The 27,458-nt window shown below is 43.7% G+C and overlaps 1 protein-coding gene across 8 annotated transcripts in view; it reads left to right on the top strand.

The window, feature by feature from the left end:
* MICU1 (mitochondrial calcium uptake 1) overlaps positions 1 to 27,458 on the top strand; it is a 238,341-nt gene that overhangs the window by 207,985 nt on the left and 2,898 nt on the right. For 7 of the 8 annotated variants that reach the window (XM_007478360.3, XM_007478357.3, XM_056799458.1 and 4 more), the window contains 2 exons: positions 2,501 to 2,609; positions 26,511 to 26,600. In XM_007478360.3, coding sequence (XP_007478422.2) covers positions 2,501 to 2,609; positions 26,511 to 26,600 — 199 coding nt within the window. Of the gene's footprint in view, positions 1 to 2,500; positions 2,610 to 2,849; positions 3,088 to 26,510; positions 26,601 to 27,458 lie in introns of those variants that run through there. The other variant, XM_056799463.1, reaches the window with a different exon arrangement.

The following is a 27,458-nucleotide window of genomic DNA, read 5'->3' as shown; positions in this document are numbered from 1 at the left end:
GGATAGATAATTATTACCTGGAAACTTGTGTTACTGAGGACCCAGAAAAATTTCCCAATTCCAAAATCTTGGGCACTGCCAGATGGTCTAAATTCAGAAATCAATAAGATTTTATTGGTGGAAATGACACTAAAGAAAAGATGTTAGGGGGTCAGCTGGGTAGCTCAGTAGATTGAAAGCCAGGCCTAGAGAATGGAGGTCCTGGGTTCAGATCTGGCCTCAGACACTTCCCAGCTGTGTGACCCTGGACAAGTCACTTGACCCCCATTGCCTAGCCCTTACCTCTATTCTGCCTTGGAACCAATACACAGTATTGATTCCAAGACAGAAGTTAAGGGTAAAAAAAAAATATATATATATATATATATATATATCATCTACTTTGCTGCTGTTCCATAAGGACCATGAGACCTTTCCCTCTGACTTGCAGCTGAAACCTGCTATTTGTAGTATCTCCAGGACTGAGCACAGTGCTGGGCACAAAGTCATTGCTTAGTAAATACTTTTGCATTCATTCGAAGATAAATAGCATTTTCTAAGTGCTAACTGTAGGCCAGGCACTTTTCTCAGGACCAGGGATAGAAATAGAAGCAAAACAGGACAGTCCGGACATTCAGGGGCCTTACCCTCTAATGAGTTAAGGCAGTAGTGAAAGGGAAACTGGAAGTCCAGAGAGTGAGTCTGGGGGAAGGAGGTAGGGGGGATGCAGGCTGCCCATGGAATGGAGGTTTGGTAGAGACTCGGGACCAGGAGATCAAGACTCAGGCCAGCAGCCTCCGAGGGTGGGAAGGTGAATGTTGAGGAGTTGGAGATGTCTAGAGACAAGTAAAGAGATCGTAGTTCGGTCCCCAGGAAATGATGGTCCAGTGTAGAGACTCAGCAATCTGGAGAGTGGGCAGAGAAAAAGGCAAAGCTGTGGCATGATTTGAAGACTATTAGAAGAGTTCCTTTAAAAATATTTTATTTCAGGGACAGCTAGGTGGCTCAGTAGATGGAGAGCCAAGCCTAGAGTCAGGAGAGCCTGGGTTCAAATCTGGCCTCAGACAATTCCTAGCTGTGTGGCTCTGAGCAAGTCACTTAACCCCAATGACTTAGCCTTTACCATTCTTCTTTCTGCTTTGGAACTGATACTTAGTATTAATTCTAAGACAGAAGGTAAGAATTTAAAAAGAACATTTTATTTCACGCTCATATTGGCTCAATTGAATAAACATTTATTAGGAACCTGCTACTGGGGAAGAGAAAGAAAAATGAATCATGTAAGCATGGAAACATTTTAAAATAAAAAAAATTTTTAATCTAACCTGCTACTATCAAACTTTGTTCTGGGCCCTTGGGATACAAAGACTAATATTAAAATAATTCCTGCCCTCTAGGAGTTTACTGTCTATTGGGGGGAAGCACCATATACAGGATAAGGAAACACAATTTTACAAAGTAAACAGGAAATAACTTGGGAGATGGGTTGAGGTAGTAATACCTGAGGAATTAGGAACAGTCTCGTGGAAGAGAAGACATTTGATCTGAGCCTTGAATAGATATAAGGAGTCCAAATGGAAGGGTTGAAAAGAGAGAACATTTCAGGTGTCAGGACAGGAGATAGAATCTAATATACAGGACACAGCAAGTAAGCCAGTCTGACCAGAACATCGATATTTCTGTTAAGGTAGGAAGTCATCGCTCACGTGCTGATTTCAGTCAGTATTCTGTTCAGCTAAGGTAGAAAGGGAGAGCAAGGCTAAGAAAAATCCAGCATCTATTAGGCCTGATATTCCTTAGAAGCATTTCAATCTAAGTGCCTCAAGGGACCCTAATGTCATAGCAGGCTTTGCCTCGCTGGAGGGGAGCCCCTTTGTAAATTTAAACTTCCAGTGCTGAAATTTAGATAATTGCTAAACTCTGTCTCAGTTCCCATCATAGTGAACAAACCTTAAGCAATTATTAAAAGGGGAAAAGACTTTTCTAACTCCCAAGACAAGATATGCCTCACTTTCTAGACTTATAGTTTCCATTTTTGTGAGCATCAGCTCTTGCTTTAAACAATCCCCAGAAAAATGGGATTTAAGATTATCAAGCTTCTGGCCAGTTTGAAGAGTGTCTTCACACAGTAAACTTTCATCAGAATGGAATTGAAAGAGCGACTGTGTAACTCAGATTGTGGAATAATGTATGACTCCATTGAGTTTGGTTTTGCTAAATACTGAAACATTTCCCAAGTACCTTCCTGGCTGGTGATTCTTGAAGTCTTTTTTCTGAGGGCCTTGAATCATCACCATGAGGGTGGGCACCTTTATGGAAGACATATATGAAGGAGAATACTGAAAGTAAACCAGTAATTGGCTTGCCTTTCACAATAAATAGAACATTTGCTTTTTTTGCCTTGATGTCCAGAGTGGATGTTTTCTCACACAGTCCTTGTTTGGAGCCTGGACATCACGATCTGCCCACTTTTGTGCATCTCTGCTGCTTTTTGATGAAAAAACTGTGTCTCTTTTTTCAGGGCCTAACATTCGAAGAGGTGGAAAACTTCTTTACTTTCCTGAAGAACATTAATGATGTAGACACTGCACTGAGCTTTTACCATATGGCTGGAGCATCCCTTGATAAAGGTAATCTAGGAGCCAAGTTAGATGACCCAAAGCATAACAAGAAAACAATAGTGAACTGTTGGCTTTCTAGTGGCCCATCCTTCCCCAAAGTGTGGATATTATTTGGGCTTGCCCTCAGCTACAGTATTCTATTGTCATCATCCATCAGAATCAGTACATCGTAAGACAGAAAGTAAGGGCTTAAGAACAAGATCTCTGCATATGTTTTATTGTTCCTTTTTGTTTACTGGTGTGATATAGGGGGAAATATATCTTCTGGTACAATAGAAGCCATGGGCTAAGGACAGCTGAGCCACACCTCCCCCAATTGCCTTAAACTGTGGCTCAAAGCCTGGATGTATAAACTGCCTGATTTGTTCCTGCAGTCCAGAGTACAAGCTGAGCAGCACCCCAAGGCCACGGGGAGCACCACTATTTATTAGAATATTTACATATTTTGTAATCATTTAACAAGTATTAAATTGTGCTGCCATCTTTATTAGGTTCCTATTTTTTTACATGTCATCGATAAAGTTTTTGAGCATTGTATCCCTACCTCTATTTTCCCCATAAGCTCTTTGGGTTTTATTATGTGGTTTTGCATAGCCCAGTGGTTTTTGGAAATACGTGTCTCAGAATGACTATCATGTACATGGATTTGCTGACCATAGAGACCAGAACCAGGAAGAATAAAGCCAAAAAAAGGAGATAGGCTTGATACAAAACAACAACACCTGAATAATCAGGAGTATTTGCACGTGGGATGTCCTTTCATGGAAAGTAGGGTAGGGAGAGTCGGGTAGATACAGGATGGACTAGAAGGGACATCTCGTCTGTGTACCAGTAGACTAAGACATAAAGGCTTGTCCATTAGGAAGAGAAGCTTGGAGTTTGGGGGATGATTGAAGCTGTAGCTTTTGTCTGTTACTAACGTGTATTTGTCTCCCTTGGGGGTGTAACCACTGAGTCCTTCCTTGGTAAAGTTAAGATGGGATGAGATCCCCAAATCCACCTCTGCTCCCCAGACATCGTTTGGTCATTTGTTGCCCAGGGATCAGTTTTGTTGAAACCAAGTATAGCCACAACATGTGAAAACTGCTGCTTCCTCTTCCCACCCTCCCTTCTCGAGCCCCATCTTCTTCCTTAGAGGGAACCATTAGCCTCCCAGCTTCTGGTAAGCAATAGAAGCTCCTTCTCTCTCCCTCTTTACTGATGGGAGGCATTCTAGGGCATATGCTTCCTCCAGGTTGACCTCACAGGACCAGGCAGGACACAAAGTCTAACCATCGTCAGCTCAGAAGACACATTCCCTTTGGCGATGCTCAGGATCTAAAGCCTCTAAGTCTAGTTCTTTCTTTCCTGCCTGTTGGAGAAGTCTGTCTGCTCTGTCTAATTACAGACCATCCTTCTCCCCTTATACTCCACTTCCCAAACCCTACCCATCCAAGCTGAATTTCTGATGATTAGGGAGTTAAGAGAAGTAAAATCAGTGTGCAAAAGCAAGTGAGGAAAGCTTAGAGTTGCTTCTTGTTTTTGTTTGTGTTTTTTTACATAATGCTAAAGAGAGCTGAATGTGGCAGCAGTTAGAGGCTCTGTGTTCAAATCCCATTTCTCTCACTTACTCTCTGTGGCACCCTTGACAAATCATTTCCACTCTTTGAAAGTCAAGAGGAAAAAAAATTGATCATCTTCAAAGTCCCCCCAAATCCACTGATCTTTGTTACCTGGTCTTCTCCTGACTTCATCAAGAAAGAACTTTCTAGTGGTGGAGTTAGTTTAACTCTAACATGGATCTATAAAGGAGACTGCAACCCCCTGTACATCATTAAAAATCAGTTATATAGGTGGCTCAGTGGATTGAGTGCCAGGCATTCTGACCTCAAAAACTTCCAAGTTGTGTTACCCTGGGCAAGTCCCTTCCCACTCTTCTACCTTGAAACCAGTACATAGTATTGATTCCAATATGGAAGTAAGGATTAAAAAAAAAAAAAAATCCATTAGCCAGGGGAAGCTGGGTAGCACAGTGGATAGAGCAGCAGACCTGGAGTCAAGAGGAGCTGGGTTCAAATGTGACCTCATACACTTCCTAGCTGTTTGACCCTAGGCAAGTCACTTAATCCCACTTGCCTAGCCTTGCCCTTCTGTGCTCTAGGACATAAAGTAAGGGTTTTAAAAAGAAAATCCGTTAACTGAGCCATCTGCCTCCCTTAAGAGAAGGGGATAGACTCAGCAATATCTCCAAGTCCCTCTGGTCCCTCCAGTGCTTGGAATGTCTTTGACTTAGCAAGTCACCCTCGACCTGGGGTTGCAGCCAACATCTTGGGACTGCAAAAGCTTTTTGACTGAGCTGACTGTTCCCATTCGTCACCATGGAACAGGACATTATGCCTTGAGCCCAGCAGAGATGCCTATGGATGGGAGCTTCCTGTGACAGATAATAAAGCAAAACAAGTGCGATTTGCTCCCCACCCCTTACAGAGCTGCCAAATTCATTTTGTCTTATCTCTTGGATAGACTCCAGGAACTGACATAAAAAATATCACAACAGCGTGTGTGTGTGTGTGTGTGTGTGTGTGTGTGTGTGTGTGTCTAAAAGCATAACTCATCAGGCTGCTGAGAAGAAAAAATAATCAAATTTAAAATTAAAGTTTTACTATCGAGTGACACCTGAAATAAGCCTGCACCCCGGCTCTTCTCATTTGGGAACTGTGTGACGGTCTGAAAGTGAAGGGAAATGTGTCATTACCCAATAGGATGCCTCCTCCCTCCTTTCTCCTTGGGATACTATCTGTGTGGGAATGCCATCCAAAATTGTGCTGGCCTCCACAAGTGGGCCGGGGTCACCGGATTCTCCCATCCCACATGGCCAAACGTCTTCCACCAGGGCTTCGTGTTTCCTTCAGGCCAGAAAGTTCTCGGCCATTATAATCTGTTAAAATGTCTGCGATCGGCCCAAGGTTTCGCCATCCAACCATAGGGCCAGAGAGAGTGGCAAAGAGAGCATTTGCTAACTTTGTTCACCCCCTGCTGGCAGAATGAGAAAATGGCACCTCCCGTTGCCTCCAGCAGCAGCCTCGTCAATGTGGCATTGGCAGGAGAGGGCCAGGCTCCCTGTCGCTACAGAGGAGCCTCCGTGTGACGAGGAGGCAGGAGTCCCAGGTTGCAGGCCCGGCTCCTCTCCTCGTTAGCAGCAGGACTTTAAATAAAGGCATGCCTTGGAGATACTGCAGGTCCAGCTCCAGACCTCCACAAGAAAGCGAGTCACACAAATTCTGGGGTTTCCCAGTATGTGGTCAAGTTATGTTCATATCATGCCATTTCTACTAAATGTGTAATCTTATTATGCCTGATAAAAAAAACAAAGTATATATCTTAAATAAAAATACTTTATTGCTAAAAAATGCTAAAGGGGTGCTTGGGTAGCTCAGTGGATTGAGAGCCAGGCCCAGAGGCGGGAGGTCCTGGGTTCAAATTTGGCCTCAGATCTAGTTGTGTGACCCTGGGCAAGTCACTTAACCCCCATTGCCTAGCCCTTATACAATACACAGTATTGATTCTAAGATGGAAGGTGAGGGCCTAAAAGATTAATTAATTGATTGATTGATTAATAAAAATGCTAAGTATCATCTGAGCTTTCTGCAAGTCGTAATCTCTTTGCTGGTGGAGGGTCTTGCTTCCATGTCAATGGCTGCTGTCTGCTCAGGGTTGCTGAGAGCTGAGGTAGCTGAGCCAGTTTCAATTGACTCTTCCTTTTATTTGAACACGTAGAAGCCATTGAAGGGCCTAATTTCAATACTGTTATGTCCGAGGGAGTAGGGAGACCTGAGGAGAGGGGGCCAGGAGATGGAACAGTTGGGCACACACATTTATTAAGTTCCCCATCTTATGATGCCCCCAAAAATAGCAATAGCAAAGGTCATTGATCACAGATCCCCGTAACAGATAATGAAAAAGTTTGGAATATTGCAAAAATTACCAAAATGTGATCTAGATACAATGTGAGTCCATGCTGTTGGAAAGATGGCACTGATAGCCTTGCTCAATGGAGTGTTGCCACAAGCCTTCAATTCGTAAAAGATGCAGTAGCTGCAAAACCCAATAAAGTGATGCTCAGTAAAATGAGGTTTGCCTGTAGATCTCTTTAACCTGTATGAATCACAGTTTCTTTAAAAAAAAAATACAGGGTACCCTGGATGATTTTTAAGATTCATTCCAGCCTTATATTTCTATGAGTAACATTAAAAGGTAGCTAAAAATGGAACTTGTAAACTCCCCAGGAGCATAAAACACTGCCTTTTAAATATCCTGAGACTGGATTTAATGAACCAAGGGTGGCATACTGGCAGTAAATTACCAAGAAATATATTGAATAATTGGCAAATAAAAGCTCTTCTGAAATACACACCATTGTTTAATTGTCATTGAATTCCTTAAAGCTAAGAAAACAGCTCCTGGGACTTCTTCAAAGTCCAGTAACAGTATGTTAAAGCTATCATGGGCAGGTGCTGATGTGATGTAAGCATGTGTCCGAACCCTGGTCCTGGGAAAATGCTCCATATTCTTTTCTCCAGAACATTTCCAGAGCTTGCCTATGCGGCTCCAAAGCAAGACCAACAGCCCAGCAAATTTAAAAGGCCAGAATAGAGAAATCATCATGTAGTTACAAATCAGATTTTAATATTTGTCTTTATTAAAAAGTAGTTCACATTTTCATGGTACTTTCTGGTTTGTTTTCCTTTTATAGCAGAAGCCTGAGATAAGTAATATCTTGACATAGCTTTAAAATATTCCAAACAGAGCAAGAAAATCCTTATAAAAGAGCAATTATATGGGCTAAATTACTGCCCGTGTCAAATTTTAGGGTATAGATGAAAGGACTGAGAGCGTTAGTGGGGAGAAATGCAGGCCAGTGACCAAGCAGTGATCTTGGGACAGTTCTTGGGATACTCAAGTATCAGTTCTGTCCACTCTTGTTTTTCCTTGCCAACATAGGCAATCAGTGGCCTAGAAAAGAACATGCCTCATAAACTCTCTGACTTTGGAGGCTATGGAAGGAATATGTTTACCTACTTATTGTTCTTTCTAGGTGAATACATACTCATTGAATGAACGATTAATCCTAACATCTGCCTTAGCCTTTATCAATCATAATATCATTATTATTATTATTATCATTATAGCTTTCATTTATACAGCACCTACTGTGTGTCGGGCATAATGCTAAGCACTTTACAAATATTGTTTCATTTGGTCCCAACAACAACCTGGGAGGTAGGTTCTGTTATCTCCATTTTACAATTGAGGAAACTGAGGTAAACCGAGGTTAAGTGACTTACCCAGTCTCACAGCTGGTAAATATCTGTACCTACATTTGAATTCAGCTCTTCCTGAATCTAGACCCAGTGCTTTGTCCACTATACACATTGCTGCTTATATTCCCTTACAATTTCTTCTGTGAGGTATGTATGATCAACTCTGGATGATTCATTTTGACTGAAGGAAGTAGAAGCATGGAGAATAAGAAGCAAAAATCATTTATGATGAACTTAGAAATGAAATTCTCTGGACCTGGGGATGGCCTCCAGAGTAGAAGAGTAGAAAGAGCCCTGGCCTGGAAGACTTGAGACCAAGGACTTGTTCCTAGCGCAGTGACTAATTAGCTGTTGCCTTGGACAAGTCATTTAACTTCTCAATGTGTCATGAAAGGGAGCAGAAACATGCAGGTGACATGAAAGGGGAGCAGGAAAATACAGATGATCTCCAAGTACCCAGCTCTGATAATGTGTTCTTTTGATTCCCCGATAGAGCAGGGAATTAACCCAAAGACAAACTGACTGGCAGAGAGAAGTCAACTAGTTATTTCTGATTAACCACACATAATTGACAAAGTAGAAAACTCAGGTTTAGAGCATCAGAAGTTGGCTATATCAGACTAAAAGAGTCTCATTGGAATAACTGCAGGTGTAAGGCATGAGGATTAGAATAATTCATGTCAGGGTACAGGGTATTACTGACACTTTGGTTACCACAATTTGCTGTTAGACCAATCGTCAATGCCTGTCCTTGGGTGTATGGGATGCTCAGGGGGGGGGGGGGTAGTATCTTTGGTATGGAGGGCTTGTTGTGCCCTTCTAGGGCAGCTCTCCAGCCTCTGACCCCCACCTGATACCCAGCTCTCACTTGTGGCATCTAGTAGCTGCTAGCATGCGGCAGCGGACACACCCCAGGCAAAGGCTTCGATAGGCTGGCTAAACCTTATATGAAATACCCAAGTCAGCTGGGATTTATGGAAATTTTAATTAATATAAATGAAGGAATTAAGGGAAGGAGAGAGAGAGAGAAAGAGAGATAAAATAGGCAAGCAGTAGAAAAGGGCCTAGGCCAAAGGAGCCTAAGGGAGAGCGAGTCAGTCTTTATCACTCACTACAAGATCATCTCTAAGCAAGCTCCAGTCCTCACTTCAACTCTGAACTCCAACTACCTCCTGAACTGACTTCCAATCCAAACTCTACATTACCTGAACTGCCTTCTCCTTTTAAAGAAATTTTCTCTTATGTCACCTCTCCTAAATTTTCACATCTAGCAATCACAGTAGAAGCTTTTTCCCAGGACTACCCATTCTTAGTTCTCATCTTCTTTTGTTCTCACCTTCTCTCATTAAATCAAATATTCTGGGTACTTCACACCTCTTTTGTTAAGCTTGCCTTTGTAAGTTGCTTGACCTTTTAGGTACTAATTTAACCTTTATAGTTACTTAGCACCTTTTTGTATTAGATCTAAAAATAGACCTAGCTTAAGGTTCTAGCTTTACTATAAGTATGAGTTAGGGACTTTTCATCATTCAATCAGGAGTTTGCAACTTTATCTTCCCCTAAGGCACTGTCTGAGTAGGGTGGAGTAACTTTAAAAGTTCTCAATACATTCCTAATCAAGTACCTCCATTGTTAAAAATGGGGAATAGCTTAATCAAATCTTCTGAAGTAGAGTGTGAGTAGTTTTAAGATTCACACCATACAGGCTGTTCCTTATTTGTGAATCTTCATCCTTGCACTTCTTCTTCTCCAGTACCCTTGTTGCTGGTGCTCTTGGGACAAGCTCCCTTTGCCTCAGATTGGACATCACAGAAACCATGCCCATAACATCAGTCACCAAATTACCTTCAGAGCGAGGCAGGCCATAGCTGTCGTGGCCTGGCTCCTGACAGAACGCAACCCTGCAGTTAGCCCTGATCAGTATGCTCCAGAGAACAAGATTTTTGGAGATAGGTAGTTATCTCCGAAGTCACTGGCATCTGAGGCCATAAAGCCGTGGCTTCCCTAGCTACACACACGAAAAATTAGGCAGCCTCTCAAGGGCTTTCAAAGTCATTTAAGAAGTCTGTTGAAGAAGGTCATGGAAAATTGGACCTAACTCCTTCCCTTCCTTGCTCTGATGGAAAGTTGGAGACATTTGAGTTGAAACTAGACTCTGGAGCCCTACATCACTCAGGATGTTTTTTTTTTTTCCATACAGGAAAACATAGGCCTGCCAGGTGAAATTTTTAAAACCATTATAAAGCACCTTTTACCATTGATCCAGTAATCCTGTGGGTCAAAGCATCCCCTCTTGTAGACAAAGATGGATAGTCTATGTCACACTACATCTCCCAATAGGAAATAGAGTTCCCAACTTGGAGTCCAGAGAGCCTGATGTTTACCAGGTCTGTGTTCACGGCCATGTCTCAGTCTCTCCTAAGGCTTCCTCATGTGTAAAATAGTCATGAAAATGCTTGCACTACCTACCTCGCAATATTGTTACAAGAAAAGCAGTTCTGAAACTCCAGGCCATTATAGAAATGGGAGTCACTGATACTGTTAGATTTGGAAATGCTGGCCCATAAGTCTGCTTCGTTCACGTCTTTCATAATCATTTCTTCTGTCTCAGACTAGCATTGTCTAATATGGAAGGGATGGGGGTGGTAAAGGAAGGACAGGTAAATAATTAACAAAATTGTGTCATGATTACAAAATTAATATTGTCTCTAGCAAATATTAAGTCTTTAACCTGAATCTTGTAGCATTTAAGGCCTTACAGGACCCTGAGAGGTTTTAGAAATTACATAGAGAACAAGAAATATCTGGCACAACATGGGCTTCTGAATGAATAAAAAATCCAGGTAGAGCTCACTAGGGCAGCTAGGTGGCACAGCAAATAGAGTACCAGGCCGGAGTTTTCCTCAGTTCAAATCAGGCCACAGACACTTACTAGCTGTGTGACCCTGGGCAAATCACTTAATTTGCCTCAGTTTCCTCATCTGTAAAAATGAGTTGCTGGAGAAAGAAATGGCTAAGATACTCCAGTATCTCTGCCAAGAAAACTCCAAATCAGGTCACAAAGAGTCACACATATCTGAATAACAACAACAACAACAAAAGAGCTCAGCTTGTCAAATTATGTGGAAAAGTCACTTATACATCCCAGAATGCCAACAGGGCTGTCCCACAGCTATCCTTGATGCATTCAGATCAGTTTGGCTGACTTGTGGGTCTTCCATTTTGTATCAGCAGCATGGAGAAGGCAGGCTTCAGACCATTTCTTCCTTAGCTCCTGTCTTTCCAAATGAAAATAATAACTCCCGTACCCTTGATGAATTCTGGCTCTTTGAAAAGACATCCAGCTGAAAGTGTATACAGCCTCCACAGGGGGTGTACTGAGGAGAGTTTATAGCTGACATCCTCGGCTATTTGTACCTTGTTCACTACAGTATCATAGAAGCTTGGGGTTATCATTTAGACATTATGGCACACTGTAAAGAATGAGGTATTCAAAAGCAAGAGAGATCTAGATTCAAATCCTACTTTTATCCGCTTTCAGGTACTAGCTATGTGATTCGGGCAAATACTTAAACGTCTCAGAGCCTTTCCTTGTCTAAAATAGTTATAATAAACCCTGTAGTGTCTGTGGAGCAGAGCTTTCTCATGAGGATCAAATGACATAATGTATATAAAGTGCTCTTAAACCTTAAAGCACTATGTAAATCCCAGGATCACAAGCTTTTCGAATGGAAGGCACCTCAGCGCCTGTCCAGTCCAGCCCGAGCGTCAGCGATGATTATGTTGGCAGCATTGTCATATGGGGATAAAGCACTGGCTTAGAAGTCAAATGTAGCTTTGAGTCTCAGTGCTGACCTTGGGAAAGACCACTAACCTCTCTGGGTCTCATATTGCCCCGGTGTGAAATGCAGTCCGAGGAACTGGATGACCTCAGAGGTCCTTTCCAGCGCCCTGTGTACAGACGAGATAGAGACAGGATAAAGTGGGGATAATCAGCCAGGGAAGGCACCAGAATTAAGAAGATGTAAACAAAGGTTCAGAGTTGGGAAGACTTGGGACATGTCTAGAGGGAATACTTTGAGTGAAACAGAGTTTGGAGCGGGCCCCATATCTATAGACTGGTACCAAATCCCAGAGGGCCTTGACTGCCACACAAAGGAATGTGGATTTGATTCAGGAAACAGTAAGTAGAGAAGTGCTGAGTTTTGAGCAAAGGAGCAGCAGTCAGTTTGTGCCTAAGGAGGATTAATCTGGCACTGTCAGTGCAGGGAAGAATGGATTAGAGGAAAGAGAAGAGCTTTTAGCCAAGCTGTTGCTATGGGGGGAGGAAAGGAATAGGAGGCTGGGAAAATGACAGGCAGAAAGACTAGAAAAGATGGGAGGGAAGCTCTCTGCTAGAGAGATTGTGAAGCAGAATCAATAGGATTTAGCAAATTGATTGGTTTTGAGAGGTGAAGAAGAGAGACTAGGAATTAGTCATTAGTTAAACCCATTGCCAAAGAGAAGAGAGGTGAGCAACAACAGCTTCTGATGATTGGGAAAGACATTTTGAAGGAAAGAAATTGTGAGCAGTCCCACATAATAGGTTACTGGTCCTGGACAGCCAAGAGAAGGGTATTATGGGCACAAAAGGTGATGTTTTGAAATGGACAAACCGGCTCTTCTAGTCTGTGGAAAGTGACTAATTCTGAGCTTCAGGTCATCATTGCATTTAAAAAAACATTTATGTATGAGAAGCAGTGATAACCCAGATTTCATTCAACACAAAGTCATCAATTTTTAAAATGAAATTATTCATGATGAAGACTAAGAATTTTATAATCTAAAGTAAATGTTTTCTTCATGCGGCAATTCTCTTCTCCAGAGACATGGTTTCGTTTTCTGAATGTAAAATCCCTCAGAAACTTTAAAGATTGGTTCTGATTTAATTACAGGACCCTGAATATATTTAGTGATTTAGTATAATTATTTGAGCACTCCAAAGGGGAAGAAGACATGCTGTTCTGGGGATTTGTCACTGACTTTCTGGCAAATGTAGGATGTTTGATGAGAAATAAAGCTACCACATCAATTTTAAAATGAAGAAAACAGCCATTTCATTATCAGACCATGGGAAAATTAGTGAAAAGAGCAAAATGATTTTTTCACTCTCTCTCCCCCCCTCATCTTCTCCCCCTTTCTCTTCCTGTCTACTTCTTGTCTCTTCCTGTCCCATTAATGGAAGAGCATCAACAGTTAGACTAGCAAAGACAAATGGCTCTGTGGGCATTGAGATGAGCAAAAACTTCTGATGGCTTGATGAGAGCTTTTGTGAAGATATGGAAGTTCCTTGCCAACCAGAACTTCATTTTTAAGCCATTTCTCTCTTCAGCGTTTACCAACATCTAGAGATTCAGAACAGCTTGTTCCTGACATTTGAGAAGATGCCTCACTCTCCCTACTTCCCTAGCCCCCGTTTTCAGCTGCCTTCTTGATATCTACCTGTTGTCCTCTTCCCACTCCTTCATCTCCCATATCCAATCAGTTACTAAACCCAATTTTTTTCCTTACAGGGACCACATATCTCAAATTGACCTCTTCCTTCTTGTTCCCATTGTTGCCATCACTGTTTAGACCTGTGATGGAGAACCTATGGCACAGGGGCCAAAGATGGCATGCACTCTGTGGGTATGTCCACTACCCTCCCCCCCAACCCCCCAGAGTTTGTTACTAGAAAGCCAGAGGGACTCAGGGCAGACTGTTCCCTTCCCTCTCTCCACACCTGAGGACATTCTTCACTTCTCCCACCCCTCTGCCCAGCAGCCAATGGGAGCACTTCCTCCCTCCCCTGTCTGGGGTGAGGGTCAGGGAGGGGGGCAGGGTTCGCCCCCACTGCTTAGACTCTCATTACCTAGACCACCATAATAGCTTCTCACCTATCCTACCTCCAGTCTTTGCCCATTTCCAATCGGTGCTTTACACCTCTGGCAAAATAACCTTCCAGATGCCCAAGTGCCATCATCTCGTGCCTCGGCCCAGAGACCTTCCTGTACCAGACACCTTCGCCTCCTCGCGCCAGGCCCCCAAGCCACATTGCCACGGCCTTCTCTTTCTTGTTATCTTGATTTCAAGCCAGCTGGGCTCCTCCCTCTTCCCTGGTCATTGCCCTAAACCTGAAACTGCCCCCTTCATCCCGTGGCCTTTTGAATGACTTCTCCTTTGAAGCCACTGAAGATTCCCCTCCTCCTTGGTAAAACTGTCTGACTCCCCCAGCCCTCCCTCCAGCAGTGCTCTCTCCTGTGGTGTGCATATACATGCCTGTATCATCTACATGTGTGTTATGGACACACGTTTTACATATAAAACCTCCCCTTCTCCATTAGACTGTAAACTCCTCGAGGGCATGGACGGCATCGTTTTCTACCTTTACGTCCTTGGAGCCTCGCACAGGTTCCCTTGTACAAGGTCTGCTATTGTATCTTGCCTTAGTTATGATCATACCCATGCCAGTGGCCTGAGGTCCTCTGTATTAGACACTATGTTAATAATAATGATCATTGCATTTATATATCACTTTAATATTTGCCAAGTGCTCTACATGATATCTTGTGGGATGAAGGTTATTGTAACCTTGCAAGGTAGGTGCCATTATTATGGTCATTTTAAAGATGAGGAAACTGAGGCTGAAAGAGGTCCAGTTACTGGCATGGGCATAAGGGGGCTCCATAGTGCACAGAGTGTAGACAGGAAGACCCGACTTCAAATTCTGCCTCAGATATTCAGGAGCTGTGTGACCCTGGGAATGTCCCTTAACCTGTTTGCCTCTGTTGCCTCATCAGTTCAATGGGGACAGTCACAGCACCCACCTCCCAAAGTTGTTGTGAGGATCAAATGAGGAAAAGATGCTAAGTGGTCTGGCGCCTCGTGAGCCCTCTAAATGCTAGCTAGTAGGATGAGGATTGTTGTTAATAATGGGTGACTGAGACAGGATCAGCACGTCAATCGTCGTGACTCGAGTCCAGCGCTTGATCTTCCTGCATGAAAAGGAACCTCATTGGCGCTCCGGGTCTCCCTCGTGTAATAGCAGCTTCCCCAGGCTCCTCTTTGAGGCTTTGTCAAATGTTTTTCTTCAGTCGTAGAAGAGAGGGGCCCCGTTAGCCAGAAGAGAGGTCCGGCCTTGAAAGCAGGGTCGCTTTTTAGAAATGAGCTACTCCTCCATTACTCAAGTAACTGAGATTCATGAAAATGTTCTCCAGTGTCCCCTTTGGTCTGTGCCCCAGGCAGACCCTCCTGGGCAGTGCCAGGTCGGGGAAAGCCAGGACCATTTGGAAAGGTCGGTCCCTCAGTCTGGGTCCAGCCGGTGGCCTCGCTCGGCCTGTTGGCTGTAGGCAGCCCCATCCCCCAAGTGTAACGACGGGCACGTCGATTTTTCACAGTTGTCTTCACCAGAGTCTGGCTTTGTAACGCGCCGTGTGCCCAGGACGTAGCCACTTTGCCTCTCAAGGTTTCTGCGTGTAAGGAACCGGCCGCAGGTGCCCTGAGGAGTCAGTGCTCGGAGAGCAATGAGGTCTCTTTGGAAAGGAGCAGATCTTAAGGTTTCATCCGAATTTGTGTCCTTAAAAGCAACATTAAGCCGACGCTCGGGTTGATGCAAGGACCAAGGATGGGGAACCGTCTAACCCAGGGCGAGATCAGATCTCTCAGCCCTCATTGTTATCCCCAGAATGGCAGAAAGCTCAAAAAAAGTACCAAATGCACGATTTAGAATGTTTTTCAGAATATTATTCCAAAAGGTCCGAATCCCGAGTTGTCTTACTATACATAGTGGTGTGGCCCATTTTACAGATGAAAAAACAGTGTCTGAAATAGAATTTGATAGTGCTGGAGCACTTAATGACTAAGGCCTGTTTTTTCATCTACACAACGGTGATCGTAAGAGCTCCCATCTCACTGGGTGGGTGTGAGCGTGACCCATTGAGCTGGTGAGGATCAAATGAGATCGTGTCGATAAGCCTTAAAGGGTGTTAAGTAAATGTCAGTTGTCCAGAGGACAGTGTGCCAGTGTGGAGGGGCCGGTGCTGAGGCACTCCCAGCCAATCAGGGCCTTCCTGAGCCCTCGCCCCCAAGCTTCTCCATACCCGAGACCCGGACAGGAGTGAAACGCCGTGTAAATGGACGGTGTACAAATGGGCCCTTGAACATGGGATTGAGCCCAATGGTTGCTTGTAAGGTATTGGCGAGGAGGGAGAGGAAAGATTCCACAGGAATGTGTTCCTGTAAGGGACAGAAATGTCAGCGGAGGGGGAAGCGTGTGGGCTGACCCCTGGGCGTCGCCGGGTCCTTCCTCTGCCCCCTCTTTGGTCACTGCCTATGTGATGTCATTGGAACGCCCTTCAGGCCAGGCCGTGGGCAAAAGGGACTTGTGTGAGTCCCAGGTTGAACCCGGTCTACTCCAGTCTAGTACAGGAAGCTACCTGATAACATCGTATTATTTAGCGCATTGACCCCTATTCCCAAAGGATTTTCATCCGCTTCCCAAGAGAAGGATCAATTACTCACACAAAGATTAGAGTACATATTACTGAATAAAATCGGTGAAAGGCACGGCGTTAGAAAGGAGGGTCCTCCTAAGGATGCCTGACTTAGAAACTGCCGAAACCCTCAAGTACTGCAGAGAAATGAAACCTCCCGGAGTGACCCTCCATCCGGGAGTGATGCCCGTCCCACAGTAAGCTCAGAAAGTCAGTAGAAGGTTCGCCCCTCAGATGTTCTGATCCTACAAGCAGTCTTCACCTTGGCTCACCATATTTGCTTCCTGCCATCCAGCTGGAACTGTAGCACTGCCATTCAGCTCCTCCGTGGTCTGTCCGTATATCTGGCTGGCCAGTGACTACGAGGGTCGGGTTGTCTCCCCTCGGGGGCCAATCTACCAGCCGCCCACCTCTGCCCTTGCCCCGCGTGTCCATCACTTTATAATGGGACCCACCTGCCTAAATGCCCTACGTGGTTCACCGCCATCTTTCCTCCTCCCTGGCACTAGAAAGGGCAGAAAATGAAGGGGAAATACCAAACCCCTTCGGCTTCCTTCCGAAAGGCTGCTGCTGCCGTGTTATATTTGGAAAAGGACAAAATGATCTTCGAGGTGATTTTTTCCCCTCATCTTTTTCCAGAACTTGAATTATTTTGTTTTAATTAGGATTTTTACCCCACCTACTTCAAAAAGTTTTGGGGAGGAGGGCTAAGATCTAAGCCAGATAACCTATCAAAGGCTTCACCTCATCACATCTCGGCATTAACCTTGGCAGGCGCAAAGACTGCTTTTGATTTCTCCTCTGCAGTCTGCTCAGTCACAAGGCTGCACACACTTAGGGCTGTAACTCTAGCCGGCGTCTCTCCTTTCTGAGCGCCTTCACATCCAGAGCAGCCAGGCAGCTCCAATCTGGGCCATGTGGGCCCGGCTTCTCTCTTACTGCGAAAGTGGTTGGGTCGGAATCCTCCATACTATTCCCAAGTACAATTTATGGCTTTTTTTTTTAAACCCTTACCTTCTTACCAATTCTGTGTATTGGTCCCAAAGCAAAAGGGCAATAAGGACCAGGCCTAGAGAGGGTCACACAGCTAGGAAGTATCTGAGGTCACATTTGAACCCACAACCTCCCCTCTCTGGGCCTGGCCCTTAATCCACTGAGCCACCTAGCTGCCCCACTCTTTTTGCTTTTTAAAAGCTTGTTTCACAGCTGTCCCTGAAGGCTGCCAAGTCTGTGATCTGCCCCACAGGGCCAAGTCTGGTCAGCCACTGCCCCTACCCAGTTGTCTCCACCGTCCCACACAGCCCATTTGTGAGTTCAGCTTCCTTTTTCCTCTGAACTCTTTCCGGTGCCTGAGGTGAGAGAGCTTGGCGGGCCCAAGGCCCAAGTTCTAGGATTCTCAAATGGCTTTGAACAAAGCCTTCATACCTCCTTTGTCCCACTTTAGTGTTGTGCTTGAAGATTATTGGCACTGGCCTTTGGAAGCCACATGATGAATTTCTGGGAGTCAATGACGCTGATTACCAAATTTCTCCAGGAAAGAAGAAGCCACTGTGAGAGGATTCCAAGTATTGAGAGAATGCAGTCAATACTCAGGGGTACCAACATGCACTATAGTGTGAGAAAATGAAAACAAGTGAGCGTATACTTGACTTCATATAGTTCCCTAGTAAGTAGTACAGGAACTGATCAAATGGGGCCTTGAAGTTAAATGTGGCTTCCAGACACAACTGCTAAGACCAAAAGGACTGGAGCCTTCAGACCTCCACTCCCATCCTAAACACACACACACCACGCACATTGTAATCTTTGTCTTTGTTCTTGCTACCCTTCCTTCCTAGATTGCCTTCTTCTCCCTAGTCCCACTCATGATTCTGAGTCTCTGCCTTTCTACAGGACCCATTTTAGGCCCTGATGGCTCTCTGGTTCCTTTAACCTCCATTAATTACCAAGTACACTTACCGCTTTTATGAACTCAATTAGCATTTTATCATACAGTTTTGTCTTATTCACTGATTATTTCAGGTGTGTTGAAGGCCTTCCTGTGTGTTCAAAGCCATTCTTCTTCTTCTATTCCCCTGAGTACTTTTCATAGTGTCAGACTCAAAGTAGGCCCTCAGTAGTTACGTAAAGGATTGCTTTTGAGTTTCTCAGACACCTGCCATTTTACACAACAATCTTATAATCATTCAGGAAACCCTTATGGATCTCCTTACAAGGAATGCTTTTGTCAGCCACCCCCTCTGATTCTGATAGTCTGTTTGATTTTTTTTTAACTGGGCACTGCTTGTTCTATTTATCCCCGTGGGGAAGAACTCAGACCACTAGGTAGAATTTACAGGAAGACAGATTTCTGCCCCAATTCAAGGAGGAATTTCCTAACAACTAGAGCTATCCAAAAATAGAATAGACAGTCTTGGGAGACAGCGAGTTCCTATCACTTGGGAGGTAGCAAAGGTTGGAAGACCATTCTTCAGCCATGATGTAGAGCAAAGATGTCAAATTCAAAAAGGAACAGATTCCTGCCAGGCACATATTGACTTAGAAAACCACAAATTAACATTATCTATGTTATATTGTATTTTTACTTATTTTGTTAAACATTTTCCAATTTCATTTTTTAACCTTTCTTTCTTAGAATCAATATTGTGTAAGAAGAGTGGTAAGGACTAAGCAATGGGAGTTTAGTGACTTGTCCAAGGTCATATAGCTAGGAAGTGTCTGAGGCCAGGTTTGAACCCAGCAACTCCTATCTCTAGGCCTGGCTCTCAATCACTGAGCCACTTTGATGCCCCTAATTACATTTTAATCTGGTTTGGCTGCAGCAGTGAATTTGACACCTCTGAGGTAGAGAAAAGATTCAGGATTCAGGTAAAGGATGAACTCAGTGATCTCTAAAATCCTTCAGGTGCTAGCATTCCAATCTTCAGATGTGCTACTTTCTCCAGCACTTCAGTGTCCTCAGCAATAAAATAGTTTCAAGATTAGTTGAGTCCAGGGGTCAGCTGGGTAGCTCAGTGGATTGAGAGCCAGGCCTAGAGACAGGAGCAGACACTTCCCAGCTGTGTGACCCTGGGAAAGTCACTTAACCCCCATTGCCCAGCCCTTTCTGCTCTTCTGCCTTGGAACCAATACACAGTATTGACTCTAACAAGAGAGGTGAGGTAAAAAAAAAAATAGTTGAGTCCTAAAAGCCCCTCCTTCCATCTGTAAGATCAGTGATCTTAGATGAAGGGGTGCTTAGCAGCTTCACTTCCAGTCTCTCATTTCCACATGTACAAAATAGCATTTACTAAGGTAGCATGCTAAATGTTTGGGGGGGTACAAAGAAATGCACAAGCAGTTCCTACCCTCAGGAATGCTAATGAGGGAAGGCAACCTTTGAGAAGGAAGCTGGAAGGGAAGGGTCTCCATGTGGTGGCGTGTGGAGCCAGCAAGTACAGTGGAGGTGTGGTGGCTGGCAGCATAAAATGAAGGCTCGCCTATCAAAGTGGTATAAAATATGGCCTCTAGTCACAGAGCTTCAACGTGTTTTCCTTTCTGTTACCAAATTGACTGTGTCTGGTATTCTCCCAGGCCATATGAATGACCTAAAAGCCAACCCAACCTCTGCTGTAGTCTTTGGGAAGAAACAAGATGGCGGTGACAACTTTTGAACGCCTTCTTGGTCAACTCTAGCTTCAGTCACTTCCGAGCTGTGTCCCAGGGCTAGTTATTTAACCCCCATTGTCTAGCCCTTACTGCTCTTCTGCCTTGGAATGAATATACAGTATAGAGGGAGAAAGGGAGAAAGGGTTCTGGGGCTCTAAGACAGAAGGGAAGGGTTTAAAGAAGAGAAGAAGACAGCAAGCCTTCCTGGAAGATCCTTGACAACCTTCTCTACAGTCTTCTTCCAACTCTTGGCTGTTGCTTGTCCCAGGATTCATCAAACAGCAGTTCTCTGGCTTCTAACAGAGAACTAGCGTCCTCTAGAAGAGAAAGGCCTCAAGGGTTCCTGAGCTCTGCCATCATGACTTATTCATAAGATCTCAGACTCTTCATTTTAGAGCTTAGAAGAGACCTAAAGGCCTCCTAATCTTCCCGTCTCCCTGTAGTTTGCCAATGAGGAAACAGCAGCCCATCGGAAACATGTCCTTCACGTCAGGAAAATGAAACTGAAGCATCTTCCCAGCATCATAGCGCATCATCCAGTAGACACCGAGCCTGGTGGCAGCAACACCGAAACAGGGACAAGGAGAGGAAGAGCTTATCTGTGAGATCCTTGTGAGTTTTATTTAGATGACAGAAGCAGATTCTCCGGAGCAGCTGTTGGTTGAGCTCTTGGCTGCTGCTGTCATCTCACTTACTGGGGGCTTTGCTAACTAACTCGTCAGCTAGTTACGTGCTTATTTCCACCACCACTATGAATCACACGGAGGGCTGATCCTTGAAGGGCACAGAAATAAACAGCTTTACGGAAATCCGCCATGACTGGTCCCCTTCCCTGAATCCAGGATGATGCTGGCATAATCTACTTTATAAACGGCCCATCCCTGAAGTTCCAGACATTCCTCCTGTGGCTCACAGGGAACCCCAGAGTGCCTGCACTGATTATGCAGAAGCTTCAGAATAATGCCTTCATCAAGTTTGGGTATGGAAGAAAAGAGCCCCCTGGACAGGGTCAAGGAGAGAGACTGGCGAGTCCGAATCACCAGAGCCTGCCCTAGTAGAAGGAATGGTAGATTGGAAGTGGGGAGCCCCAGGTTCATGGGCGTCATCAGCCACTCGTTCATTCTCTTCCCTCCCAGACCCATCGTCCCCTCTCTGAAATGGACACACATGTTCTCTTCGAGGGCGTCTCTGAAAATCTGTGTGAGCAGGAAGGAGACAGGGATGTGGCCGTTGGGAAGGTGGGAATCCGTGTGACATGCCAGAGAAAAACGGAGAGGATGCGTTCATGATGAATCCACACCGACCAAGAAAGCGGGTCCCCTAGCTACCGCCGAGGCAGGATCCCTGTGGAAGGTCATCTTTCTTCACAAAGGAATCTTATCATCTTGATTGGGTTTCCCTACTCAAAAGGGAATAGGCTGACCTGCTGGCAGGGTTCTGGTCCGCTTGGCAGCTATGGCTCTCATTTAAAATGGACACTCCAGTTCTGCCGTGAGAATCCTTAGCAGGACGTATTCACGGGGCCTGATCTACCTTGGGTGAGCTGAAAAAGTAAAACCCGGCAGGGCAGCGCCCTCTGGATTCCCTACAGCACAGACGGCTTCCTCCCTGTTCTAAAGCTTTCTGAACGCTCGCTTATCTCTGCTTATATTCCTAAAGGGGATTGATGGTGGCCAGCGGCAGTGCTGTATAGTGGGAAACCGTGAAATACAGAGCATTCAACACGTCCAAGGCCTCTCTGAACGGCTGGCTAGTGACTCCAAGAGAAATCCCCAGCAGTCGCTATCCAAGATCCTGCTCGGAGCCATTTCTCCCCAAGTTCCCATGTATGTTTAATAGCATTCTGCTGGAGCATAAGGAGTCAGTGCCGTGCACATGGGAAGGGCCTCTCCCTGTGATTGATTAGGTCCTGCCCCCCTTGTCTTCCTTACCCAGAAATAACATCTAGCTAGAAGAGGGAGGAGAGAGGGGAAAACCTAGGAGCTCTCACTTCACTTCCAGGCAGCTATAACGGCCTCCTACGCTCTCTCCCCTGCCACTCTCTCCTGACTCCCAATCCTCGTACACAGCTGCCAGAATCATCCCCGCTTCAGACACCATTTTCGTCACCTCACTTCCCTGCTCTCTTGGCTCCCCTTATCCCACTTTCAGTTCTCAGTGTGCTCACTCAGTATTCCCCACTGTGTAGGCTCTGTACAAGCTGAACTGCTTTCTAATCCCCCCCTAAACCAATTGCCCTGTCCACCTCCAAAAATTTCAAATGGCATTTCCAAGATGAGTCTCCTTCCTTCATCTAGGTCCATAAGAATGCTACCTGGGGGCAACTGGGTAGCTCAGTGGATTGAGAACCAGGCCTAGAGACGGGAGGTCCTAGGTTCAAATCTGGCCTCAGCCACTTCCCAGCTGTGTGACCCTGGGCAAGTCACTTGACCCCCATTGCCAAGCCTTTACCACTCTTCTGCCTTTGAACCAATACACAGTATTGATTTCAAGACGGAAGGCAAGGGTTTTAAAAAAAAAGAATTCTACATGCCTGCACTTCACAGTATTTTTTCTTTCATAGTTGTTAGCATGTTCCTGCTGGCATAGCAGTGAACTGGTCCAACCATTTTGGAAAGCATTTTGGAGCTCTGCCCAAAAAGCTATTAAATTCTGCATACCCTTCGATCCAGCCACAATCCTAGTGAATCTTTCCCCCAAAGAGACAAAAAAATGAGGGAAAAGACCCACATGTACAAAAATTCTTCATGCTATTATGCTGCAAGAAATGAAGAAGAAAAACCTGAGAAGACTTGTGTGAACAAATACAAAGTGAAATGAGCAGAACCAGGAGAATAGTTTAAACAATAAAAACAATAATATAAAGACAGTCGACTTTGAAAGCCTTAATAACTCTAATCAACAGAACAATCATCCACAATTCCAAAGGATTGATGATGAAACACACTCTCCAAATAGAACAGTGAGAGACTCAGTGCACATTAGAGCCATTTTTTCTTTCTTATTTTTGGATATGGCTAATGGAAGATTTGTTTTGTGGGACTATATGTCTTTGTAAAAGTTTTGTTTTGCTTGCCTTCTCAATGGGGAGAGTAGAGGAAGGTAGGGAATAAATTTAGAAGTGAAAATTAAAAAAATAATAAATTTAATTATGTGTGTTAATTTTGCTCTCATTTTGTACTTTTTTTTTGTTTTTCCTAACTACTCATCTGTGTCTTTGATGGTTATAGCCTCTAGTACTGGCCAAGACACACATTAGGTTCTCAATAAATGCTTATAATGAGCCAGCTGTTTTCATTGGCAAACAAAGGAAGATCACTAAGGTCAAGAATATCACTTGTACCCCTTGAGTCATTGGATGAGAATTGGGGAGTTCTGGACAGTGTTCCATAAGGATATTTCTAGATTCTTAAAGCCATAGCTGCCATATTGTAAACTTCAGAAGGCCAGAGTCCATTTTTACTTAATTTGCTATCTCCTTCAGCACCGGGCTTATTACTTCTCAATTTTTATTGAACAAATAAATGAATGAAACAAACTGAAAAGCACCTTAAGGATTATCTAGTTCAAATTCCTATAATTCTGCAGATGAAGAAACTTGAAGGACGGGCTGTTACTGGTACCCCTAGGCCAATGGCAAAGTTCAGCTTGCAGCTCTTCCTGTCATACCAGGTTGCCTATGGATTATTAGACTATTTCTTTCTCTTGGTTTTATTGAACCCCATAATTGTTATGTGGGTTGATAAGAGTACATGTACAGAGAGAGATCAGATGAAAAACAGGAACAGAGGAAGATGGGAGCAGGAACAGAAAAGGTAGAAAGAAAGCCTCTCTGACCCCTGGTTTTATATTAACATTACCTTTGGTGCTTTCTGATGAAACTCATCCAATATTTACCAGAGAGGATTTCATCGCTGATTGATTCATAGCTTGAAACTGGCTCTTTTTCCCTCTGGGTTTGACTAGTCCTCAGTTCAGTAATTCGTGTGTGCATTGCTGTCTATGATAAGCAATGACAATGATATATAGGTTACTATAAAAGTGTGTGTGCATAAGTCTTTGAGATGTGGGGGCTGCAGAGAAGACTTCTCATCCAGCAGAGCAAGATTAGAAAAGAAGAAAATAGCTGGTAAAAGGCAAGCAGAGGCAAGGGAAGGAATCGGTAGCAAGAAGCAGGAGCCTTGTTTTTCTCTTGCCTAAAAAGTTTGAAAATATTAATTTCCTTGGTCGTTTAACACTGTAGTGATAGAGGTTAATCCCTTCTAAACCTAATCAGGATTATTTTCATCCAAACTGTCCTTGCTTATAGCCAGTAGATTGCTCTTTTTTGCCGATTACTAGAAAAAGAACAAACTTCACACATCTAATAGAAGAGAGGTCTTTTTCTGCTTGTTGCTTGGTTTATTTTTAACTGGATTTTAAGCAAATAAGTTCCCCACATAGGAGATGCCTTTGAAGGAGACGGCCAAAGTATGAGACATCATTTGGCAAATTATGGTAAACATCACAACTTCTTACTTCTGTCAACCATCATATGAGAGTTGAGTCCATGTTTTGGGCCAAGAAGGTCCACTCAAATAATCAATGTTTGAATGTTGGTGTAAAGCTTTGTAGCCATGGGTTTGAACCCTCTGACCTACACAAGTAAACAAAATAAAGGTTGTGTCCTAAGAACTAGAAATAGATAGTACTAGAGAAGGGGAGACGGCAAAAGTGTGAGTGCGGGGTTCTAGGCTATCTCAACCCCACTTATAAGGTCTCTAGGATCCCTCCCAGAGAGTCTACAACCCACTGAGACTGTGTAATTTAGACAAGTAGCAGCACCAACCTTAGAAAGAAAGGAGATAACTCAGGTTCTGCTTGTATGACTTTCCAAGTCAACAAATTGTAGAAAGTTCACTTATTTTAGCCCTTTCAAGAAGAGTTATAATCTAGATAGTTAGGGAGCATCCAGAAATCAGTCTACTTCCTGTATAATTCTGTCTATAAGGAAGAATTTGCAGTCAGGTATTTACTTTTTTTTTAACCCTTTTCTTCTGTCTTAGAACTTATACTAAAGTTGCTGTTCCAAGGCAGAGTAGTAGTAAGGTCTATGCAGTTAGGATTGAGTGACTTGCTCAGGTTCACACAGCTAGGGAATGTCTGAGACCATATTTGAACTCAGAGCCTCTATTCTCCAAACCTGGCTTTATCTACTAAGCTATCTAGCTACCCCTCAGGCACTTACTTTTTGGTGCCAATAAAAAATCAACCTCCCTGAGGGAATATTTTTGGAACTTTTCTCTCTGGCTACCAAGAACCATAGTTAGGATCACATAGAGAAAGTTGGAAGAAATCTTAGAAGACATCTAATCCATCCTTCTTCATTTTTCAGATAAGAAAATGGAGGTCTGCCAGGAAGGGGAAAGGAGGAGGGAAGGGAAAGAACATGTATCATGTAACCATGGAAAAATATTCCAAATCAATTAATTAAATAAATGTTTTTAAAAAGAAAGAAAATGGAGGTCTAGAGAAATGAGAATTGTCCATAGTCATAAAGTTTCAATAAATATTTTTTAATTGCTCAGTTGATGATATGGCCATTCTGGAAAGCAAAATGGAACCATGCCCAAATGGCCATAAAACTATACATACCCTTTGACCCAGTAATACCACTACTAAGTCTGCTTCTCAAAGAGACCAGAGATAGGGAGAAAGATAGAAGATATGCCTACTCGTATAAAAAATATTTTTAGTAACTTTGTATTGACAAAGAATTGGAAACTTAGGGGTTGTCCATCAATTGGGGAACAAGTTGTGGTATATGGTTGTAATGAAATACTGTCTCACCGTAAGAAATGACTAACAGGATGAGTTCAGAAAAACCTGAAAAGACTTATAAGAACTGATACAAAGTGAAGAGAGCAGAACCAGGAGAACAATGTTTACAGTAACAAATAATTATATGATTGATCTACTGTGAAGGACTGAACTATTATCAGCAAAACAAGATTCCAAGATAACCCCAAAAGAACCATGAAAACAAATACTATCCACAGCCACAGGAGGAACTGTTGGAATCTGATTGCAGATCAAAATGTGCCATCTTTCATGAGTTTTTTATTGTATGTGTGATATGTGTCTTCTGTCACAGCGTGAGGAATATAGGAACATGTATTGTAAGAAAGCATGGGTATAACTATATCAGACTATTTACTACCTCAGGGAGTGATGGGGAGGGAAGGAGGGAGAGAATCTGAATTGCAAAATATCAGAAAACAATTGTCAAGAATTGTTTCTACATGTAACTAAAAAAAAAGTTTAAAAATTGAATCATTTGGTTGAATTGTTCAGTGGCACATAGGTAATATCAGAGCCAGGATTGGAACAGAAGTCCTTTAGTTCCAAATTTAGTGCAGGATTTTGACCAGTTGCTGAACTACATCAATGCAATGTCACTTTTTTCTTTTTAGTGACCATGCAACAGGTGGCCAAGACAGTGGCTAAAGTGGAACTCTCAGACCACGTGTGTGATGTGGTGTTTGCACTCTTTGACTGTGATGGTGAGTAGATCCTTTGGCTTTAGTGGGAAAAGCAGCTCCTAATGATGGTACAGCATACCTTGTTTATAAGGTAACCTTGCAGATAGCTTTTAAACTCAGCTAGCCCCACACCACTTCCACCATCCTCCTCCCCTCATCACAAAGTTAGAGCCATCAGTAGTAACGATCTCAAGAAATCCCAGCCTCGTGGCCAGGGTTTTCAGCCTCAGATTTTATTTGCTTATAATCTTTCAGGCCCCAGACTAAATTTTCTAACTTCAAGCAGAACTGTGGAAAGCAGCTTGCCACTCACTAAGATTAGGAGCTCACAAGAATTGGGGGGTTTCCAGGGGAGAGGCTAAATTCTACAGATCAGTAGAGCTGTAGATTACTAGTTTGATTCAGTAGAATGATTCACAAGAGTCTCCATTTCGATGGACTTCCATGATCTCTGCATTTTCCCTAGTGATCCCCAGGCTTATCCATCCCTGGCCCTCCCTCTGGGATTATCTCTATTTATCCTTTCTATATCCATATCTATATCTTGCTTGAACATAGTTATTTGTATGTTCTCTCTCTCCTTAGACTGTGAGCTGTTTTTTGTTGGCTTTTTTTTAACCCTCACCTTCTATCCTAGAATTAATACTGTGTATTGGTTCCAAGGCAGAAGAGTGGTAAGGGCTAGGCATTGGGGGTCAAGTGACTTGCCCAGGTTCACACAGCTGAGAAGTGTCTGAGGTCATATTTGAACCCAGGACCTCCTGTCTCTGGGCCTGGCTCAACCCACTGAGCTACCCAGCTGCCCCCTAAGAGTATGAGCTGTTTGAGAGCAAGAACTGTATTTTTCCTGTCTTTGTATGCCCAGCACTAATGCTTAGT

The sequence above is a fragment of the Monodelphis domestica genome, chromosome 1 (assembly GCF_027887165.1).
Source record: "Monodelphis domestica isolate mMonDom1 chromosome 1, mMonDom1.pri, whole genome shotgun sequence".
NCBI classification, from domain to species: domain Eukaryota; kingdom Metazoa; phylum Chordata; class Mammalia; order Didelphimorphia; family Didelphidae; genus Monodelphis; species Monodelphis domestica.
Note: the sequence above shows the minus strand (reverse complement) of the source record. Positions and strands in the feature narration are given on the sequence as shown.